The following is a 23,080-nucleotide window of genomic DNA, read 5'->3' as shown; positions in this document are numbered from 1 at the left end:
AAACACTATTATTTTTTTAAATAAATCCTTTACACTAAATGACAAGTACAGTAAGCAACACTGTCACTGTACTTCATATATATGTGACTGACATGTTTCTATCTATCTAATCTATGTGTGAAGCTCTATTCTTTCTGTTGTAAATTGTCGGGTACCGGTGTATGCGCTGATGAATTGCCGGCTTTTCGCATAATACATTCTACATTATTCTTAGTTGTTTTACTTCATGTAGAATTAACCTACAAGGAAAGAAAAGGTTTATTTTCATTCTGATATTAGTGTCCCATTGACTTGCATTGGTTTCCGGTATCGGAATCGGCGATATCCGATACTTTTTGAGTATCTGCCTGATCCAATCCGATCCGATATTTCCTGATATCGGAAGGTATCGCTCAACACTAGTAATAAACAGTTATTCTGTTATATGAATTTTCTCTCTTTGTGAGAATGATACAACTTCTGGTTAAAATGTAAAGTGATTGAATAAACCAGGTATCAGCACGTCATTTAATAATAACACTTATTTTCACTGATTGATTTATGTGTTTTATGGCAATTATGAAAGGCTCGCAGCAATAATTTATGTGTACTTCTAATGACCTCTAATATTTTATTACTTATATATATAACATATAATATTACAGAATCTTCCAGTGGTTGGTGAAGTTCTGGGAACTGTAACTTGTTTATTGGTGAGTTTGGTTTATATAATAGGTTTGTTTCCAAAATATCTGACGTATTGAGATATTTATTTAGATGTCAGCTTTCCAGAAATCTTTATTATCTATAGCACATACATAAAAATTCTGCATTTCTATGTCAAGCTATAAAAGGTTGTCACTTTGACCATAAGCCGGTCAAACATAGAGACTTTCAGACAACTATATGATTTCTCATTCATAGTTTATTAATGAAGGCTTCAATGATCTCTGCCCTTGATTAGCTTCCGGTTATCAGTTATACCATAAATGACTTTCTATCAGCATAAAGAATGACTGAAAAAATCCCTCACGACAGATAGCAGTCTTTAGTCGCCACCTTTCATCCACGTTCCAATTCATCCTAAAGTAATTCCATAAGGTTGAAGTTAGGTATCTGAACAGGTCACTTTTCCTTCAAACGAAACCAGGTCTTCATAGGTCATCATCTCTGGACAGGGTCACAGTCATCCTGGAACAGAAAATTGCTCCGACAAAACTGCTGCCACAAAGTGGAAGGCACTGGAAATAATCGGTCTAGTCCCAAACCCTTCAACACCTCCACACCATTATCCCATCTCCACAAAACAGTAACCATTATGCAATCTGGCATATACACAGGGGGGGACATATCACCCGTGCAGCTGCACCGGGGCCCCGAGCAGGAGGGGGCCCAGGAAAACTAATGGAGGTTCATAATTGATCACAGCGCTGGCAGCAGCATCATCGTTAACAGGATAGGCAGGGCCGCTCTGTACTTTTAACAATGGCCCAAATGTTCCCCAATGTATTTACCCTGTGCCGATAAGGGTTTTTGTAAATACCTTTAGTTGTCCTTCCGCGCGTCACACCCAGCATCCACCGCGCGCTTTATCGCTCCTCATTCACTCCTTCCTGACATAGGACATAACAGTAAATCTCTTGTCAGCACCATACCAAGCAGATGAAGCCAGCTACACACAGCCGGCATCTGCCTTTAGCAGCAGCAATTGCAGATCGCTGTCATCACTGCTGTGTTTACCCTTTTAAATGCCACTGTCAATCATTGACAACAGCATTTATATGATGTGATAGCCCTTGCACTCATGCACTTGCTCGCATCAGCTCCTCTTGAGATTTTGGGGTGGCAATAATTTGTCACGGCAGCCGGGAGAAATAAAAAAATTAATTAACATGATCAAGTAAAGCTATGCAGAGAAAAAAATCTAAAAGCCAAAATTTGCTTTTCTTTGGTCACCACATTTCTCAAAAAAAAAAAAAAAAAAAAAGCCATCAAAACACAAGAGCAGCGCACTTCATAGCTGTGTTTTGAGCAATTAGTGGGGGTCTCAGGACTGAGACCACCACCGATCACAAGCTGGTTGCCATGCCTATTATATATTTAACAAAAAAGTATTATTATACTAAATAAAATGTAGCACAAAACATATGGAGATGGGTGAAAAATATATCTGAACCTAATTGGCAACACCTCAATAAAGGACATAATAAGGACTAATGAAGCAAGATTTACACTGTGTGCAGAATTATTAGGCAGTTGTATTTTAGAGGATTATTTTTTTTATTGATCAACAACTATGTTCTCAATCAACCCAAAAGACTCATAAATATCCAAGCTTAATATTTTTGGAAGTTGGAGTGTTTTTTTTTAGGTTTGGCTATCTTAGGAGGATATCTGTTTGTGCAGGTAACTATTACTGTGCAGAATTATGAGGCAACTTAATAAAAACCAAATATAATCCCATCTCACTTGTTTATTTTCACCAGGTAAACCAATATCAGTGCACAAAATTTAGAAATAAACATTTCTGACATGCAAAAACAAAAACAAAAAAAATTACTGATCAATATAGCCACCTTTCTTTATGATGACACTCAACAGCCTTCCATCCATAGATTCTGTCAGTTGCTTGATCTGTTTTCGATCAACATTGCGTGAAGCAGCCACCACAGCCTCCCAGACACTGTTCTGAGAGGTGTACTGTTTTCCCTCCCTGTAGATCTCACATTTTATGATGGACCTATGGTTCTCTATGGGGTTCAGATCAGGTGAACAAGGGGGCCATGTCATTATTTTTTCTTCTTTTAGACCTTTACTGGCCAGCCACGCTGTGGAGTAGTTGGATGCATGTGATGGAGCATTGTCCTGCATGAAAATCATGTTTTTCTTGAACGATACTGACTTCTTCCTGTATCACTGCTTGAAGAAGTTGTCTTCCAGAAACTGGCAGTAGGTCTGGGAGTTGAGCTTCACTCCATCCTCAACTCGAAAAGGTTCCACAAGTTCATCTTTGATGATACCAGCCCATACCAGTACCCCACCTCCACCTTGCTGGCGTCTGAGTCGGAGTGGAGCTCTCTGCCCTTTACTGATCCAACCTCTGGCCCATCCATCTGGCCTATCAAGAGTCACTCTCATTTCATCAGTCCATAAAACCTTTGAAAAATCCGTCTTAAGATATTTCTTGGCCCATTCTTGAAGTTTTATCTTATGTTTCTTGTTCAAAGGTGGTCGTTTTTCAGCCTTCCTTACCTTGGCCATGTCCCTGAGTATCGCACACCTTGTGCTTTTTGATACTCCAGTAACATTGCAGCTCTGAAATATGGCAAAACTGGTGGCGAATAGAGATGAGCGTTGTTCTACTCGAACTGTTCGCCAATCTCAAATTCGAGCTGTTTTGGGCGGTGTTCGAGCCGTTCGGCGAACACGAACAATTTGAGAAAAATTCGGCTGTTCGAGGTTATGTTCGATAACTGTTCGTGCACCTAAATCATAACTGGATTTTTTCTCAGTAATGATGAAAATTAATGTTAATACGCAGTTTGAGTGTACAGCGGGGTGGGGGGAGGGGCAGGGGATGGATCTCTGCAGGAACAATGAAGATCTCCATTTTTTTTCTCTTTCCCGCATTTACAGTGGGGAGGTGCAATCTGTCAGCCTATCAGCAGCGCACACACGGAGCGAAGTGCTTTTTTTCACACAAGCAAGGGCATGTGTCATAGGCAGTGTATGTCACATGTCCTTGCCCTATAAGACCAAGCCATTTTCCCCGTCGCCACCATTTTCTCACTGCTGCAGCTGCGTGTTAGACGGCACCGCTGTTGCTGTGTGCGCTATACCTTGTTAATTTCAAGCCAATTTTCGCACAAATATACAGATAGCTTGGGAGTAGGGAATAGTTGTGATTGCAGTCCTTTTAAGGACTAGGTTACAGCATTTCCTACGACTTTTATCAGGCAGGTCTGTGCTCTTAAATAGATAGGTTGTGGGAGTAAAGACTAATTGTAATTGGAGTCCTTTTCAGGACTAGGTTACATCAGTTCCTATCAGTTTTTGCCAGGCAGGTCTGTGCCAGTGCTGTGCAAGTTTTTTTCACAGCATTTGGCTGAATCTAGCAAAGCTAATCCTTTTTGGCCTATTGCAGAGTGTGTTAGTCAGTGGAGTAGCCTATCTGTGTTGCAAGATATACCACCTGTGTATAGAATACCAATTTTTTTACTGCACCTAGTGAAGTAAAATCTTTTGGGCATAGCATCATTCTATTAGTCCATCTATACTGACCTCCATCAGGTTGCAAACTGAATCTAATTTTTTTCTGCATCTAGCTCTGAAAAAATATTTGGCCTTCTAGCAGTGTGTCGGACTTTCTCTATTAGTCCATCTATACTGACCTCCATCAGGTTGCAAATTCAAAATAATTTTTATCTGCATCTACAGTACCTCTGAAAAAATATTTGGGCTTCTAGCTGTGTGTGGGACTTGTTGTATTAGTCCATCTATACTGACCTCCATCAGGTTGCAAACTGAATATATTTTTTTCTGCATCTACCTCTGAAAAAATATTGGGCTTCTAGCTGTGTGTGGGACTTGTTGTATTAGTCCATCTATACTGACCTCCATCAGGTTGCAAATTGAATATAATTTTTTTCTGCATCTAACCCAGCCAATAGTTTTGGCCTAATACCACAGTTTGGCCACTCAGCTCTGCTCGGTTACCATCCATTGTTTTTTTGTGCAAACAACTCCAGAGTTGTGAATTAGTTAACCACCAAAATGAGTGGAAAAAGGCCTGCTGCTGGTGGAAAGGGGAATAGGCGTGTTGGGAAGGGGAAAAAAGGTTGTGTCCGTGGGGTAGGTGTTAAAGCAACAGTAACATCTGCAGAAGAAAGACCATCTTCCAGCCAAACTAAAATGTCTACTTCTTTTAGCGGACAATGTGATAAGATCCCTTTCTTACGGCCACGCCAATCGCTACAAATTCCAGATGAGGCACAAAAACAGCAGGTGCTTCAATGGATATCAAGTGCTCCTTTAAGTGGGCTCTCCTCCACATCAACTTCAACATCACAAATACTCCAGTCCTCAAAGGTGTCACCCAAATCGCACTTGCTTCCTCACAGCTCCCAAATCTCCAGCTGCCCGTCTGAGTATGAGGTAGAACAGATGGTTGAGTCTGCAGAGCTGTTTACTCATACTATAGCCTGGGAATCAGAGGTCGACTCCAGCGCTTCTGTGAATCCAGACGAGGAAATGATCTGCACTGATGCCCAGAATCTTTATGAGTCGGATCCAGGACCAGATGCAGAAGGTTCTGACCATAATGTAGACCCTCATTCCCAAACTGTAACTCCTGTTGGTGGAGACAATGAGGAAGACGATGATAAGACTCAAATACCTGATTGGAGCGACAACTTTAGTTTTTTGTCAGGGCAGGAACAGGTTGGCTCTGAGGACGACGGGTGTGATAACACACAGGGTGATGATGATGAGGTTGGAGATCCCACTTACTGTCAACCCACAGTCAGCCAAGAGATGAGGTCAGCAGAGGAGGTGGAGGAAGATGCTCGTGACGACGAGGTCAGGTTGCGCCTTCCTGGACAGAGACGTAGTACTGGAAGCACGTCAACAACTGCATCCTCAAACACAACTCTGCCTCTCACCACAAGTCGTGGTGGCTCTTCAGGTCGCATGGGTGCTAAGCCTTGCATAGCCTGGGCATTTTTTCAGATCGATAAAGATGACCCAACTCGTGTTATCTGTAACATTTGTCAGCAAAAGCTAAGTAGAGGCCAAAAAATACATAGTTTGAGTACTTCATGCATGAACCGGCACATGGACATGAAGCATAAGTTGCAGTGGGAAGCTCAGTGTGCTACAATGCGGCCTAGCCGGCCGGGCCAACCACCGTCTGCTATATCTTGTGCATCCGCGGCCTCTTCATCCTCTGTGACTGGGGGCACAGCAGTCACACCTGTTTTGGGGCGCAGACCTGCCACCTCTTTACCCGCAACAGCCAGCGTGATTGGCAGGTCATCATTTTCTTTGGAGGTGGTAACACCAGCTGGTGTTGAGCGCTGTCCGACATCGATAGCACCACCTTTGGATCAAGGCAACCTAACATGTCCGCCTGCATCTTCCTCACAGACCGGCAGTTTGTCGGGGACACCCTTATCAACCCCGTCTAAGCACAATAGCCAGCCCTCGGTCCCTCAGATGTGGACAAGTAAAAGACCATTTCCTCCTAGCCATGAGAAAGCTAAGAGGTTGAATTTCACCATCTGCAAGCTCTTGGCTACAGAAATGCTGCCTTTCCGCCTGGTGGACACAGAGGATTTTCGAGACCTTATGTCCGTCGCAGTGCCCCAGTACCAGATGCCCAGTCGGCACTACTTCTCAAAGAAAGGTGTGCCTGCGCTCCACCAGCATGTCGCACACAACATCACCGCTTCTTTGAGAAACTCTGTGTGTGACAGGGTGCATTTCACCACAGACACTTGGACGAGTAGGCATGGACAGGGGCGTTACATGTCGCTGACTGGGCACTGGGTAACTATGGTGACAGCAGGACAAGGGGCTGCTGTCCAAGTCTTGCCGTCCCCACGAGTTGTGCGTCAATCCTCTTTATGTCAAAGTTCCTCCACTGCTTCTGCCTCCTCAACCTCCTCTCGGTCTTCCACCTGCACCCAAAGCCTGTCTGGTCATGCCACAAGCTTTCTAACTGCGCAGAAGGGATCCTGCACACCTCCTTACTATGCTGGCAGTAGGGCTCAACGTCATCAGGCGGTTTTTACTTTGAAATGTCTGGGAAATGTGGGTCACACAGCTGAGGAGTTGTGGTCAGCTGTGGAGAACCAATTTCATGAATGGTTGTCTCCACTGGACCTGAAACCAGGGAAGGCCGTGTGCGACAATGCTGCAAACCTGGGTGCGGCCCTTCGCCGGGGCAATGTCACACACGTGCCTTGTATGGCTCACGTGTTGAACCTGGTTGTTCAGCAATTTTTAGCCCACTATCCCAGACTAGATGGCCTTCTGCAGAGGGCACGGTCGCTGTGTGCTCACTTCCGCCGTTCGCATCCCGCAGCTCAGCGACTTACATCTCTACAGAAGTCGTTGGGCCTGCCACTTCACCGGCTAAAATGCGATGTGCCTACCCGGTGGAATTCAACTCTGCACATGTTGCAGCGACTGTGGCAGCACCGACAAGCCCTGGTGCAATACGTTCTGACGTATAGCCTGGGCCAACGAGATTCAGAGGTGGGGCAAATCACGCTGGAGGAGTGGTCTCAGATCAGGGACCTATGCACCCTTCTGCACAGTTTTGAAATGGCGACGAAGATGTTTAGTGCTGACGATGCCATTATCAGCATGACTATTCCGGTGATTTACATGCTGGAGCACATGTTAAACAGAATTCGGAGTCAGGTGGTGGCACAAGAGGAGGTGGAGGAAGTAGAGGAGGAAGAGTTGTATGCGGAAGGGCTAACATCTGCAAGGTCCAGACGGTCGGCAGCACCAAGGCGGCAGGCATGTGAGGGTGGGGGAGATGGTTTTACCAGGGCGCATGGTAGCAGCCAAACTAGTGAGGAAGGTGCAGGAGCCCAGGAAGAAGTGGAGGACGAACTGATGGAAGACTCATCAGATGAGGGAGACCTTGATCACATTTCTGTTGTGCGAGGTTGGGGGGAGAGGACAGAGGAAGGAAGCATGATTGTTACCTCGCCACCAACACAACAGGGACTTGGTGCTCCTGGATGCGCAACACACATGAGTGCCTTCTTGCTGCACTACCTGCAACATGACCCTCGAATTGTGAGAATTAGAAAATAATCCTGACTACTGGGTTGCCACACTGTTAGATCCCCGGTACAAAAGTAAATTTGCAGAAATTATTCCTGCCATAGAAAGGGATGCACGCATGCAGGAGTATCAGCAGAGACTGTTGCAGAATCTTACATGTGCTTTTCCACAAAATACCAGTGGTGCACGTAGTGAATCTCACAGTTCCAACTTGCCAACCGTGGGACCGTCAAGTGTTCAGCACTCAAACCGTAACAGAACCACAGTATCTGCTGGTAACATCAATTTTGCGGAATCATTTCACCACTTTTTTAGCCCATCCTTTGCAAGGCCACAGGAGACAAGAAGTCTGACACATAGTCAACGCCTAGAGACGATGGTACAGGAGTATCTCCAAGTAAACATTGAAGCCATGACTGTGTCACTGGACCCTTGCTCTTTTTGGGCTTCCAATCTGGATAAATGGCCGGAGCTAGCCACTTACGCCTTGGAGATCTTGTCATGCCCCGCAGCCAGCGTTCTGTCTGAACGTGTGTTCAGCGCTGCTGGTGGTGTGCTGACAGATAAGCGCACGCGGCTCTCCACTGATAATGTAGACAGACTCACGTTCATAAAGATGAACAAATCATGGATCCGAAACGACTTTTCTACCCCTGTGTCATCCTGGGGAGAGTAAAAGCTTGATGATTGGTTAAAATCACCCTACCAACCGTTTTAAGCTTTCAAATTACTAATCATGTTTATCTGTATCTTGACTGGAAAATAATTTGGGCTTTGTAGCAGTGTGCAGCACTGATCCTATTAGGCCATCTATAATAAGCTCCACCAGATTTAAAATTAAAAATAATTTTTAGCTGCATCTAGCCCGGAAAATAATTTTGGGGCTCCGAGATGCGCAAGACACATAAGTGCCTTCTTGCTGCACTACCTGCAGCATGACCCTCATATTGTCAGAATTCGAAGTAATCATGACTACTGGGTTGCCACACTCTTAGATCCCCCAAACTTTTCGATCAACCTTTTCATTTTAATAAAGACCAAAAAAATGGTCATTTTTGAAATTATAAGCATTAGCAGGTTGTTAGAAACTGAAATCAAACAGTTTTCAACTCAAAACTTTATTGTAGGTGATGTTACATTTTCACATAGGACCCCTTGTTCGAAAGGAGCTTCTGAACTCTCTCGTCCATTGAATTTGTCAGGTTTTGGATGGTTTCTGCTTCAATTGTTTTGCATGAGGACAGAATACCCTCCCAGAGCTGTTGCTTAGATGTGAACTGCCTCCCGCCATCATAGACACTCCTTTTAATGATGCTCCAAAGGTTCTGAATGGGGTAGAGGTCAGGGGAGCATGGGGGTCACACCATAAGTTTGTCCCCTTTTATGCCCATATCAGCCAGAGATGCAGATGTTTTATGTGCAGCATGAGATGGTGCATTATCATGCAGAAAAATGATCTTGCTGTGAAATACACGGTTCTTCTTCTTGAACCATGGCAGGAAGTGCTGTTTGAGAAAATCCACATACATTATGGAGTTCATCTTTAGCGCCTTCAGGGATCCTAAAGGGGCCGACAATCTCTCTCCCCATGATTCCAGCCCAAAACATTACTCCACCTCCTCCTTGTTGGCGCTGTAGCCGTGTTTGCGTGGGGTGTCCATCAACCAGCCATCCTCCACTCCATCCATCTGGACCATCGAGCGCTGCACGGCACTCATCCGTGAACAAAACAGTTTTGAAATCAGTCTTCATGTAATGTTTGGCCCACTGGAGCCGTTTCTGCTTGTGTGCAGTGGATAGAGGAGGTCGACAGGATGGCGTATGCACAGCTGCAAACCTCTGAAGGACCCTGCATCTTGTTGTTCGGGGGACGTTGGAGGCACCAGCAGCTTCAAAAACTTGTCTGCTGCTATGACAAGGCTTTCTTGCCGCTGCTCTTTTAACCTGACGTAATTGCCTGTAGGAAAGAGTCCTCAATTTGCCCTTATCAGCACGCACACGTGTGTACTGTGAATCAGCTACATACTTCTTGATTGCCAAGACACTTCATCCTGATCATCGCACAATGTTGATTGTAGTCATGCCTTGACCTAAACACTCCACAATTTGTTGCTTCTCAGCAGCCGACACATCCTTTTTCTTTCCCATTTTGGCAGAAAATGTAGGCTGCTTAATAATGTGAGAGAGCCTTCTTAAGTAGTCTTGCCTTTCATTGGACACACCTGCCAAACTAATTAGCACAGGTGTCTGCAATTGCTTACAGTGATATAAAGAGCCCTGACACACATCACCATCAATGAGTTTAACTGACAAACAAACAAATTCTTCCCTTATCACTCCTAAACACTTTTTGCATAATAATTTGGAACGCAGTGTACATGTGCTTTTCCACAAAACACCAGTGGTTCACGTAGTGAATCTTACAGTTCTAACTTGCCAACCGTGGTCTGTATGGAATTGTTCAATAAAGGGCCCAAAATTAAGATAACATAGATGGGAGAGGTCTCTATGAATAGGAATTCCTAAGTATTTGATACCCTGTGAGGGCCAGGCAAAGGGAAAGTTGGACTGGATGGAATCCTATATGGATTTGGGGAGGGAGACATCGAGGGCCTCAGACTTCGCTGCATTGATTTTAAAATTTTACCATGTAACAAAGTGATCTATTTCAGCCATAACAGCATGGATGGATATATGTGATTGAGTGATATATACTAAGACATCATCAGCAAATAGAGAGCACTTGTACTCGGTGCCTCCCACCTCAATCCACCTAATATTGGGGTTATGGCGAATTGATGAGAGCAGGTGCTCCGTCACTAGGATGTATAAGAGAGGGGACAGAGGACATCCCTGCCTTGTCCCATTGGTGATTGTGAAAGGTGATGAAAATGTTCTGACGCACCCCCTGGGCCTTGGGACACCCGGAGCCGGACCCTTTTTGGTGGATGCTGGTGGTTGTAGTCTTCGTGGCGGCGACCCGGTTCCGTGGCTCAGGGCGGTCAAACCAGTGGCGGAACTATTTATGTGGTTTTGATGTTTAAATGTCCGACTACGCCACCCGTGGATTGCGGTCAGAGTGAACCGCCGCTACAGGGCAGACCGCTGAGGCTGGTGTTGTGGGTGCAGCAGAGCGTAGCATAACTCCCCACGGGAGGAGTATAGCCTCAGGGCAGTGTATGCGGAGGATGGGGGTGATGGTGCAGGGCAGCAGCAGTAACGACACGGAGTCAGTGATGCAGTCCAGGGCCTTTACTCACAGTTCTTATTATCCAGACCACGTCTGCAGGTAACGGCTGCCCACGTCGTACTGTGCTCACCAGGTGAGGGGCTCAGACAACTCCCAGATAACTTTGGAGCACTTCACAGGACCCCCTTTGTGTGTCCTTTGTCTGGCCTTTCTTACCAACACTTCTGTCCGGCTGCCTCGGGCCTCCTCTTGGTAAACTTGGCGCCAGTTTCCCTGACCATATGTGGTGCCTTCCTAGCGGGTGTAGCGAGGGGCTGCGCCACATAAAATGTCAGAGCCTCCGGTTTCTAGCTGAGGGTCGTTTCCTGCCTCCACTAGTTCGGGGACCGGTCTCCCCCTTTGGCCTGACCCCTCCACGCAGGTGGATTCGGGCGTGCGGTGGCGACTCACCCGTCCGCACCCCTGGGATCCCTTCATTCCTCGTTCCTGGAGCCTTCTCCGCTCCTCTTCCTTCCTTCTCCCTCTTCCAGGCCTGGGCCTCTGTTACTAGGCCCGCCTCCGGAGCAGAGCTCATGCAGAGCCCCTGCTCCCTGCCACTTCTGCTCAGACTTCTCTGCACTGAACTAAGATGGTGCCCACCTTTTATACTCCCTTCTCAATGCACCCAGGAACTGCTTCCTCCCTGCTCCTGCACTACAGGGTTCCCCTTCCTCAGTGTTCCCTCCCCCCACTCCAGCAAGGGACAGGGACTGTCGTGCCCATCTCAGGGGCATATTGGTCACCCTGCCCCACGGCAATGTGGTGTAATGCATGCAGGTGTCGGGTCCTGATCCACACTCCATCCTTACCTGAGAGTGAGATATCACACCTCTGGGTGAGGTGCAATACGTCTGTAGCAACGGAGCCCTCAGGGTGCTACAGTTCCATTTATCTTCAGCCTAGGTGACGTATTGCGATACAGGGCCGTGATTTTGGCTATAAAAGGGTCCCCTAGACCCCTACCCCAAGCTTTTTAAGAGAATCATATATGGCGTGCCAGGAGACTCTATGGAATGCTTTCTCAGCATCCAACGAAAGTATCTAATTACAAATTTTTAACTGCATCTAGCCCAGGAAATACTTTGTGCCTAGTAGCAGTGTCTGCTAGTCAGCGGATTATCCCGGCTGTTAAGCAAGCTACACCACCTGTAGTTTAGACACTTAATTTTTTCAAAGGAAATGCTTCGGGACCATGGGATACTTAGTGAAGAGCATCAGGAGGCACCCCAAGGCATAGGGGCTGGGACTGGCAGTAGGATGCTTTGCGGTGGACAGCCGAGCTCGATCCTTATAAAAGCTTTTTAACTGCAGCAGCTTTAGTGGACGCTACTGGAGCTGGAATTACGCGGCTGCTGGCATGAGACTTGCCCTCCAATAGATCCTTGTAAATGGATTTAAAGTGTATTCATTCAAATTAGAGAGACAATTTAAATTAAAAAGCTTAGAGCTGCCTCCACCACAGGGGGGCTCGCTCGACCCACCAGCGGACAGGCACCAGTATTGGGAGAGGGGGGCTGGCCGTCAGGGTTCACCGCGGCTCTGGCACAAACCCGGCGACACGGAGGTGGCACGGGCAGGAGCGGACTGGCCGTGTCGGCTTCTCACTTTTTGGATTTTAGAAGGGCATGACATGCCTATATCTGTGTCTCCCCCTCCTTTTACTCCTCCACCTCTTTTATTTTCGCATGACTATATGTACTTGTCACTTTTCCATGTGTTAGTTATGTCTTCTGAGCAGTTTGTCAGCTTTTGGACACCTTTGAAGGTGTTTTCTATGTGTTTCTATGTGTTTTTGTTTGCCTGCCATTGGTTTTAACGGTGTTCGAAGGTGTTCGACGAACAGTTCGACGAACAGTTCGGCGAACACACGGGTGTTCGACGAACCGAACCGAACTCGAACACTACGGGGGTGGCTCAACACTAGTGGCGAATGGCATCTTGGCAGCTTCACGCTTGATTTTCCTCAATTCATGGGCAGTTATTTTGTGCCTTTTTTGGCCAACACGCTTCTTGCGACCCTGTTGGCTATTTTTCATGAAACGCTTGATTGTTCAGTGATCACGCTTCAAAAGTTTGGAAATTTCAAGACTGCTGCATCCCTCTGCAAGACATCTCACAATTTTGGACTTTTCAGAACCCGTCAAATCTCTCTTCTGACCCATTTTGCCAAAGGAAAGGAAGTTGCCTAATAATTAAGCACACCTTATATAGGGTGTTGATGTCATTAGTCAACACCCCTCCTCATTAAAGAGATGCACATTACAAGATTTACTTAATTGGTAGTTGGCTCTCAAGCCTATGCAGCTTGGAGTAGGACAACATGAATAAAAAGTATCATGTGATCAAAAAACTCATTTGCCTAATAACTAATAATTCTGAACACAGTGTAGATAAGAGACAAAAAGGAGCAAAAAGACTTTGAAAAGACGTCCTGAGTCATGCAAAAATATTTTTTATTAGTAAATAGATAGAAAATGAGAATCACAGACACAGATACCCACAATGATAAAACAATGGAGGACCACAAAAGTGAGGAGCAATACCCATTAGTCAATTTGAAAAAGATGCCCTGCCAAATCTACATATGTTAAAAATAGGAATAGTGAGGCATTATTGATTAGAAACTACTGCCCAGTGTAAAATCCAACATAGAAGCAGGTGCTCAAAGCAGCAGATAGGTAATGATGACATAACACCTCAACTCTCTAACAGGACACTCACTCAAGATGGAGCGGGTTCTGAAAGGCAGTGCATATAATATATATTAGATCGCAGCAATGTACTTACAGCCACAGTGGCCAACGATAGGCTTCTCACTAGCTCTCGCCCCGACGCGCGTTTCGGCACGGTTGCCTTCGTCAGGGGGTCACGGGCCCTCTGCAGTCTGTGTCCGCTCCTGCATATACAGTAGTATTCTTTGATTATCCAAAGCCAGATTTGACCTTCAGAGTTCAAGACATGACAGAAAAATATGATCTGTCATATAGTAGGGGCAGCCCTGCTCTGTGGGTTTGTGTAGTCTACCGCTTTGTGGCTGAGCTACTTGTATTTCACCAAAATAGCATTTTGAGTTGATCGGGGCATATCTAACAGATACGAAATTTAAGACACTATGAAGATTGGATTAATGTGTGCTTGCTTGTAGGCACCTGTTTGCAATAGGTTGGCAGAAACACTCCAACTCAACAGTTACGGAGAAGTCTCCATTTACTTTGGTCCATAAAATTAAGGTGATTAATGATTAAGGAGATGCAAAACAGGTTTTCAGCCTCTGGATATGAACATAAATATTTCTCCATTTACTAGAAGTAGAGAACTTGTGAGCCCTAGAAACTAAGTATATTAGACAGTGCCATATGTTTTCATAATGTAATATTTATTTAAAGACAAGTGTTTAATGTACTGTATTTAATTCAAATGTTTATTTCCTAAACAGAATAATCTATTGGGCGGTGTTCTTGGCATTCTTGGCCCTGCTGGCCCTAGCAGCGGCGGTTACCCTGGCAGCCTTAGCAATTCTGGCGGCAGGGGTTAGATGTTGACCAAAAATAAAAATATATATCAGTTGAGGTAAGTATAAAACAAATTATGCAACTTAACCCCTTAGTTTTTCAGAGATGCTGTTTGGGACAATTTATGTTTTTTTTTTATTACTGCATATTACATTTTCTGTGTTGGGCTGTTTTCATACATCCATGTTTCTCAGTCCAAGTGCAACCTGCAATGCACAGACTGGCTGCGGGTCTCCTGACCTGCCTCAAATATACAGTTAGGTGCAGAAATATTTGGACAGTGAAGGGGAAGGAAGATGCGACATTTTGTTATTTGGAGTGTAAATTTGGCTGGAGTAGATTGCAGATACCATACAGTTAGGTCCATATATATTTGGACAGAGACAACATTTTTCTAATTTTGGTTCTAGACATTACCACAATGAATTTTAAACCAAACAATTCATATGGAGTTGAAGTTCAGACTTTCAGTTTTCATTTGAGGGTATCCACATTAAAATTGGATGAAGGGCTTAAGAGTTTCAGCTCCTTAACATGTGCCACCCTGTTTTTAAAGGGACCAAAAGTAATTGGACAGATTAAATAATTGTAAATAAAATGTTCATTTCTAGTACTTGGTTGAAAACCCTTTGTTGGCAATGACTGTCTGAAGTCTTGAATTCATGGACATCACCAGACGCTGTGTTTCCTCCATTTTGATGCTCTTCCAGGCCTTCACTGCGGTGGTTTTCAGTTGCTGTTTGTTTGTGGGCCTTTCTGTCTGAAGTTTAGTCTTTAACAAGGGAAATGCATGCTCAATTGGGTTGAGATCAGGTGACTGACTTGGCCATTCAAGAATATTCCACTTCTTTGCTTTAATAAACTCCTGGGTTGCTTTAGCTTTATGTTTTGGGTCATTGGTCGTCGTTTCATACTACAGATGGACAATCAGTTTGGCTGGATCTGAGCACACAGTATGGCTCTGAATACATCAGAATTCATTCAGCTACTTCTGTCCTGTGTCACATCATCAATAAACACTATTGACCCAGTGCCACTGGCAGCTATACATGCCCAAGCCATCACACTGCCTCCACCGTGTTTTAAAGATGATGTGGTATGCTTTGGATCATGAGCTGTACCACGCCTTAGCCATACTTCTCTCTTTCCATCATTCTGGTAGAGGTTGATCTTGGTTTCATCTGTCCAAAGAATGTTCTTCCGGAACTGTGCTGGATTTTTTAGATGTTTTTTTAGCAAAGTCCAGTCTAGCCTTTTTCTTCTTGATGCTTATGAGTGGCTTGCACCGTGCAGTGAACCCTCTGCATTTACTTTCATGCAGTCTTCTCTTTATGGTAGATTTGGATATTGATACGCCTACCTCCTGAAGAGTGTTGTTCACTTGGTTGGCTGTCGTGAAGGGGTTTCTCTTCACCATGGAGATTATTCTGCGATCATCCACCACTGTTGTCTTCCGTGGGCGCCCAGGTCTTTTTGCATTGATGAGTTCACCAGTGCTTTCTTTCTTTCTCAGGATGTACCAAACTGTAGATTTTGCCACTCCTAATATATTTCCCGGATACCTTTTTTCTGTTTTTGCAGCTTAAGGATGGCTTGTTTCACCTGCATGGAGAGCTCCTTTGACCGCATGTTTACTTCACAGCAAAACCTCCCTAATGCAAGCACCACACTTCAAATCAACTCCAGGCCTTTTATCTTAATTGAGAATGACATAATGAAGGGATTGCCCACACCTGTCCATGAAATAGCCTTGGAGTCAATTGTCCAATTACTTTTGGTCCTTTTAAAAACAGGATGGCACATGTTAAGGAGCTGAAACTCCTAAACCCTTCATCCAATTTTAATGTGGATACCCTCAAATGAAAGCTGAAAGTCTGAACTTCAACTGTATCTGAATTGTTTTGTTTAAAATTCATTGTGGCAATGTCTAGAACCAAAATTCGAAAAATGTTGTCTCTGTCCAAATATATATGGACCTAACTGTATGTCATTTGCAGAGCACCTGAGGTATGAAAACAGCAGAAACCACAAAGGTGACCTAATTTTTGGAAACAGGAACTCATCTAGGGGTGTGGTGAGCATTTTGAACCCATAGATGCTCCACAGAACTTTTTAAAATGTGGATGTGAAAATGAAAATTCCTTTTTTTTTCCAACTATAATGTTGTTTTAGCTATAAATTTGTAATTTTCAAAATAGTTAACAGGAGAAAACGGACCCCATAATTTGTTACGCAATTTTTCCCTAACATGATGATACCCCATATGTGGTCAAAAACTATTATTTGGGCAAATGGCAGGACTCGGAAAGGAAGGAGCGACATTTGATTTTTGGAGCGTAAATTTGTCTTGAATAGATTTTGAAAGCCATGTCACATTTGCAGAGCCTGTGACATGCCAAAACAGCAGAAACCCCCCACATGTGACCCCATTTGGGAAACTAGACCCATCAAGGAATTAATTTAGTAGTGTACTGAGCATTTTTAACCCAGCTGATTCTTAAAACTTTATAACATTTAGATGTGAAAGCAAAAAAATTTATTTTTACACTAAAATTTATACAGAAAATTTATCATTTACGCAAGAGGTAATAGGGGAAAATGGACCCTATAATTTGCTGTGCAATTTTTACCGAACAAGGCAGTACCCCATTTGTGATTTGAGAACATAGCAGTGATCGGATGGAAAAGAGCGCCGCTTGGCTTTTAGAACACAGATTCTTTGAGTAGATTGTGGGCTCCATTAGCCAAGCCCTTTGCATTGCCAGATGAGCAGAAACACCCACAAGTGACCCCATATTGGAAGCTTGACTGCTTAAGGATTTCATCTGGGGGTGCAGTGAGTATTTTGAACCCACAGGTGCCTCATTGAATTTTATAACATTGGGACGTGGAAATGTACAATTTTAATGGTATAAATTAAAATTTTTTATTAGCTGCACATTTGCCAGTTACACAATGGTTAATAGGTGAAACTGGATCCCACAAATTATTGCGCAATTTCTCCTGAACGTGATGATGCCCCACATGTCCTCAGAAACTACTGTTTTGCCATAAGTCAGGGCGGAGAAGGAAGTAATGCAATTTTGCTTTGGGGCATAGATTTTGCTAGAAAACTTTGTGTGCACCATTTGTGGAGCCCCGAAGGTGCCAGAAGAGCAGAAAAATCCCAAAAGTGACCCCATCGTACATATTGCACCTCTTAATGAATTCATCTGCGGCTGCAGTGACTATTTTGTAACATCAGCGCCAGGCTTTATTCTGGAGAATTATATGCCAGTTAGTGTCCATACATTGTGCCCCCATATATCGTAGCACCCCCATACGTTGTGCCCAGCTTGTGATTCTGGTGACACGCACCCCGTAAATTGTTAGGTGTGCTCACCCAGCTACAATAATGCCCAACATGTGGCCGACTACTGCTGTTTAGGCACAGTGGGGCTCAGAAGAAGGGGGGCATTTGGATTTGAGAGCGACAATTTCACTGGAATTTATTTGGGGAAGTGGGAGCCATGTCGCTTTTCCGCAATCTTTGTTCTACCAGGTATATGGGACCCCCTATATTTCCAGTGACAGATGACAGACCTTAGTGGGGGTTGGTTTTGTGTGGGATAAGTTAGAGGTTTTTATTGGTAACATTGTGGGGTACACAACATTTTTTGATCACTTTCAGAATAAGGCTGGATCACATTCTTGTGCTCTACGCTGAGAACTTAAGTTGGAGTTTCAGTTTAAATGTAATAAAAATGTGATTCAGACGAAAACCCTGAAGGAACAGCGGAATGGTGTCAAAGAAGGTCTATTAACCACTTAGATGCTGCTGTCACTATTGACTGTGGTATTTAAGGAGTTAATTGGCCTCGATGGGTTCCAAAACTGTTCGGGGCCGATGCCACAGGCAATTTTCAACTGTTGGGGGGCACTATTTACTTAATCCTCAGCGTCGCGAAAAAGCTGTCTCTAATGTGAGTTGCGCCATGTTGGGGGCGTGTAGTATGCTGAGACGCCGAAACCAGAAGTGGCGTCACACTCCGACGCTGGAAGAAGTTGCTTTATTTTTGGTTTGTACATTTTATTATGTATTTTTTTTTCTGAAAATTTTTATATGCATCCACTTTCTTATTTTTTTTTATATTGGAGTGTCTATTGATTTTTGCACTGATTAGTAAAATTTGTTCTTTTATGTTATAGTGTCAGATGCAGGTCTATTGCATGACCGAAACGTCATACAGTAATCAGTAGATTGCATAATTCAATTATAATACATTTTTCTATACGCAAATTGCATCTATCATTTGAGTGGGTTCTTTATAACTACTATGTGAAGTGGAATCGTACCCATGCACCAACCTCACGGAGTGCCATGCATCTATCAAATTTTATGTCCTCATATCTTGGCTTTAAGGGGATCTCCAAGAATGCAATAAAATGGCCCAGTCACATAATTCAAACAGCATCCCATCCCAGTTACATGTCAGGACGGGTTGCAATCTGAAGACACAGCTCCCAAGTTCTGTGTCTCCACTGACAGAGGAGCTGTATAAGCACAAGTACCTCGGCTAGCTGAGGAGAAGTGCTATGGCAGAAAAATAAATAAATCTTCTCCTCGGCTGAAATCTTCTCCTCGGCTGACTGAGTACAAAGGATTTTTTCTCCAGCCTTAAGGCCCCGTCACACATAGCGACGCTACAGCGATCCCGACAACGATACGACCTGTCAGGGATCGTTGGTGAGCTGTCAAACAGGCAGGCTCACCAGCGATCTGGGGAGCAGCGACATCGTGGAAAGAATCATGGTTACCACCCTGCTACGGTGAGCGGGAGGTTACCGCTCACCGTAGCAGAGTGGTAACCATGATAAACAGTGGGTTACTAAGTGCGCGTGTGCCCCTAGTAACGCGCTGTTTATCATGGTTACTAGCCTGATCGCTGGTCCCGCTGCGATGTGTGCTGACCAGCGGGAGGGCAAAGACCAAAAAATGGCCCAGGACATTTTGCAGTGATCAGCGACCTCACAGCAGGGGTCTGATCGCTGCAAAGTGTCACACATAGCGACATCGCTGGTGAGGTCGCTGTTGCGTTACCAAAACCGTGACTCAGCAGCGATCTCGCTAGCGATCTCGCTATGTGAGACGGTGGCTTTAGTTCTCAATGTGTATTTCAGTCGAGATTTATTTCTTGTCTTGTCACACACTTCTCCAGCAGTTATATTTGTGTGCGTATGATCTAGCTCCTCTGTCAGTTGAGACAGAAGTCTCAGAAACTGTGTTTGTTCATACTGCAGCTAGTCTTGACATGTGACTAGGACAGGCTGTTGTTAAAATTATGTAATGGGGGCCATTTTATTACATTCTTAGAGACCCCTTTAAATAAATTATTTTTGCATCACGTGAGCCATAATAAATGCAGTTATAGCGCCACCAATCTGCACAGTAATATCTGTTCAATACTAGCATTAGATATTCACACACAAGGAGCACAGTCTTGTATGTGACACAGCAATGGATTGAAAAAGCCTATGAGCTGAGGAAGCCAGGATAATAGCTGGTTTTACCTTTCCAGACATACTAGTTTTCCATTTTTAGAGTTAAATATTACATTCATGAACTTTGTTGCATTTCTAACAGAATATTATGTAATCTAATATATAGTCAATTTTCATTTTTTATTCCCCAGACCAACGCAGGCTTCCAACATGTGACATGGAAAAATGGATCCTTAATCAATATTGCCATTTCTCTGAAAATTCTCTTAATCTTACAGATTTGTAAAATTCTTTTGAACTTGATTGTTGATATTTTTTATTCTAATCATACCTTGAAACATTAAATTTTGTGCATATTAACTTGTGTGTGCCGCTATTTCTTGATAACCAAGTCCCTGTTTCCACATTTCCTTTTTCCAAGTACTTCTCTCCTTTTTGCACTGGTAGATTTTGTGGCAAATTCATCAAAAAGGATAATGATGTTTGATGAATTTTGAGCAAATTCATAAATGTTTTTTTTTACTTGTCATGCACGTTTTTTACAGTAAAAAAATGCATGGTCTATTAAAAAATGGATAAATCACATGTTAATCTTCAAATGCGCTAAAAAAACCATCACAAAAATACTCCAAGGGGACAGAGGTGTAAATTTGTGCAAAAAAATCAAAAATGAATTGGCTCGTATATTTTGCTGATGCATTCTCTGTTAAGACTTATGGATGTCATAGATGGGTTTGCTCTGGTAGATTAGAAATGTTCATTAAGGTAAAAGGGAAATTTACAGCAGCATATATTCTATCACAGCAAATTTTGCTTTGGCTTCCATATTATTAATTACCCATAACCCCTTCAAATGCAGTCGTTCTACACTGTGTTCCAAATTATTATGCAAATAATATTTTCTCAGATTTTCCCAAATTACCTATATGAATTCCAGTCATTGTAATTTTCCAGTCAAATAACTATTAGAGTACAATTGAAAGGTTTTTGTACAAACTGCCTATGATAACAGTATATTTTTAAAAAAATAAAAAACTCAAACTGCACTCAAAATGCATGTTCCAAATTATTATGCACAGCAGAGTTTTCAACCTTTTAATTTTAATAAAGAACAAAAAAATGGTAATTTTTGAAATTATAAGCATTAGCAGGTTATTACAAACTGAAATCAAACAGTTTTCAACTCAAAACTTTATTCTAGGTGATGTTACATTTGCACATAGGACCCCTTGTTCGAAAGGAGCTTCTGAACTCTCTCGTCCATTGAATTTGTCAGGTTTTGGATGCTTTCTGCTTTAATTGTTTTGCATGAGGACAGAATACCCTCCCAGAGCTGTTGCTTAGATGTGAACTGCCTCCCGCCATCATAGACACTCCTTTTGATGATGCTCCAGAGGTTCTCAATGGGGTTGAGGTCAGGGGAGCATGGGGGCCACACCATAAGTTTGTCCCCTTTTATGCTCATAGCAGCCAGAGATGCAGATGTGTTATGTGCAGCATGATAATATTTGCATAATAATTTGGAACACAGTGTAGATGTCTTAAAGCACCGCTCCAGCGGTTTATTTTACTGCTGGAATGGTGTCACTAATTCAAGTTCCCTGCCCCTAGTATTATACTCATCAGCCTCCGTCTTCTTGAAGCCTCGTCGGACAGTCTCCAGCAGTTTTGGACCTGTCGGATTGCTCCAGTGTTTCCTGGGTTATCCGAATGTCACTGCTCAGTGTAAGGGCTCTTTCACACATCAGTTTCCACACGTACCAGAGACACTGACACACGATGACACTGTGCACATCTCAGTGTGTTTTCACAGACCGTGTGTCCGTGTGATACACGGTCAGCAAAAGTGCCTCACGCTGAACACACATGGATGACATCCGTGTCTCATCAGTGTCACACGGACCCACACTGGGAATCAGCGCTACAGGTAACACTGTTCTCAAGCCCCAGGTGCTGAACACTGCCCTCATTATGGCTCCCTGCCGGCGCTGCGATCAGCACCCGCAGGGACCATGATGAGGGTAGTGGTAGTCTGATCCCGCAGTGTCCCCACCTGTAAAAATAAGAATAAAATCCATGTACTCACCTCTCCTAGGTGTCCTCCACTGTAATCCATGCGACTGCTGCTGCTGCCGAGGAGAATGAGCAGCTCTGGAGCTGCGCTCAGTGAGTGACAGGACAGAACACCGCTCCTGAGCTGCAGCTCCAGAGCCGCTAATTCTCCCCGGCTCCTCTGCAGCAGCGGTCGCATGGATTACAGCGGGGGAAACCTAGAAGAGGTGAGTACATGGATTTTATTAGTTTTTTCTTATTTTTACAGTGGGGACACTGCTGGATTAGACTACCACTACCCTCATCATGGTCCCTGCTGGTTCAGCACCGGCGCTTGGGAACAGCGCTAACTGTAGCGCTGATTCCTAGTCGCCGTCCGTGTGATCCTGATGCGGCACACAGTTGCCACATGGTCACGGATATCTCTTGTATTGGATATATCCGGACGTGTGAAACCGGCCTAAGTCTATGTGAGGCCAGAACATTGCTCTCATAGACTTACACTGAGTAGTTATGACCGCTACCTCTGACTCCCGGTTAGTCAGAACTTGCGGTCACAAGTTGGCGCCGGGAAGAGCTAAAGACAGGGGCTAGTGAGTATAATACTAGGGTCAGGAAACTTCGATTAGTTGCACCACTGAAATAAAACAAAAAAAAATGCTGGAATGGTGTTTTAAAAAATCCAAAAATCAGGGCTCCATTCACCGACATGTGACACTTTAGAAAAATGCAATACTTTGCATGTACTTGACACTTTCAAAAGATATTAATTAATAAAATATTTTATGTTGCAAACTACAGACAGTTATGTACATACAAAAGGACAGTGAAAAAAACGCTGAAAAAACACCAAAAAAACAAGCAAAAAAGCAAGAAAAATCCTGAACAACCTCCTGGCAAGAGATCAGGTTTTACATGATGTGTGAACATAGCCTAACACACGAGTCTCATCCGATATACAGAAGAGACCAGTACGTGCTGTGATGTTTTTTCACACTGATGTTTGGTATGTGTTAAACTGTAATTG

General features: G+C 43.9%; 1 protein-coding gene across 2 annotated transcripts in view; it reads left to right on the top strand.

Annotated features, from left to right (window-relative positions):
- The window catches only part of LOC141156408 (uncharacterized), a 40,567-nt gene extending 20,206 nt beyond the window's left edge, over positions 1–20,361 (top strand). For both annotated transcript variants that reach the window (XM_073642603.1, XM_073642602.1), the window contains 3 exons: positions 645–692; positions 14,445–14,578; positions 20,193–20,361. In XM_073642603.1, the coding sequence (XP_073498704.1) occupies positions 645–692; positions 14,445–14,543 (147 nt within the window). In that variant the 3' untranslated portion in view covers positions 14,544–14,578; positions 20,193–20,361. The remainder of the gene's footprint in view (positions 1–644; positions 693–14,444; positions 14,579–20,192) is intronic.
- Positions 20,362–23,080: the final 2,719 nt, after the last annotated feature.

This window comes from Phyllobates terribilis, unplaced genomic scaffold (assembly GCF_046119375.1).
Source record: "Phyllobates terribilis strain yellow unplaced genomic scaffold, ASM4611937v1 Scaffold_8__6_contigs__length_399053987, whole genome shotgun sequence".
In the NCBI taxonomy this organism is placed as follows: domain Eukaryota; kingdom Metazoa; phylum Chordata; class Amphibia; order Anura; family Dendrobatidae; genus Phyllobates; species Phyllobates terribilis.
The sequence above is the reverse complement of the archived record's forward strand: the minus strand, read 5'-3'. Positions and strand labels throughout refer to the sequence as shown.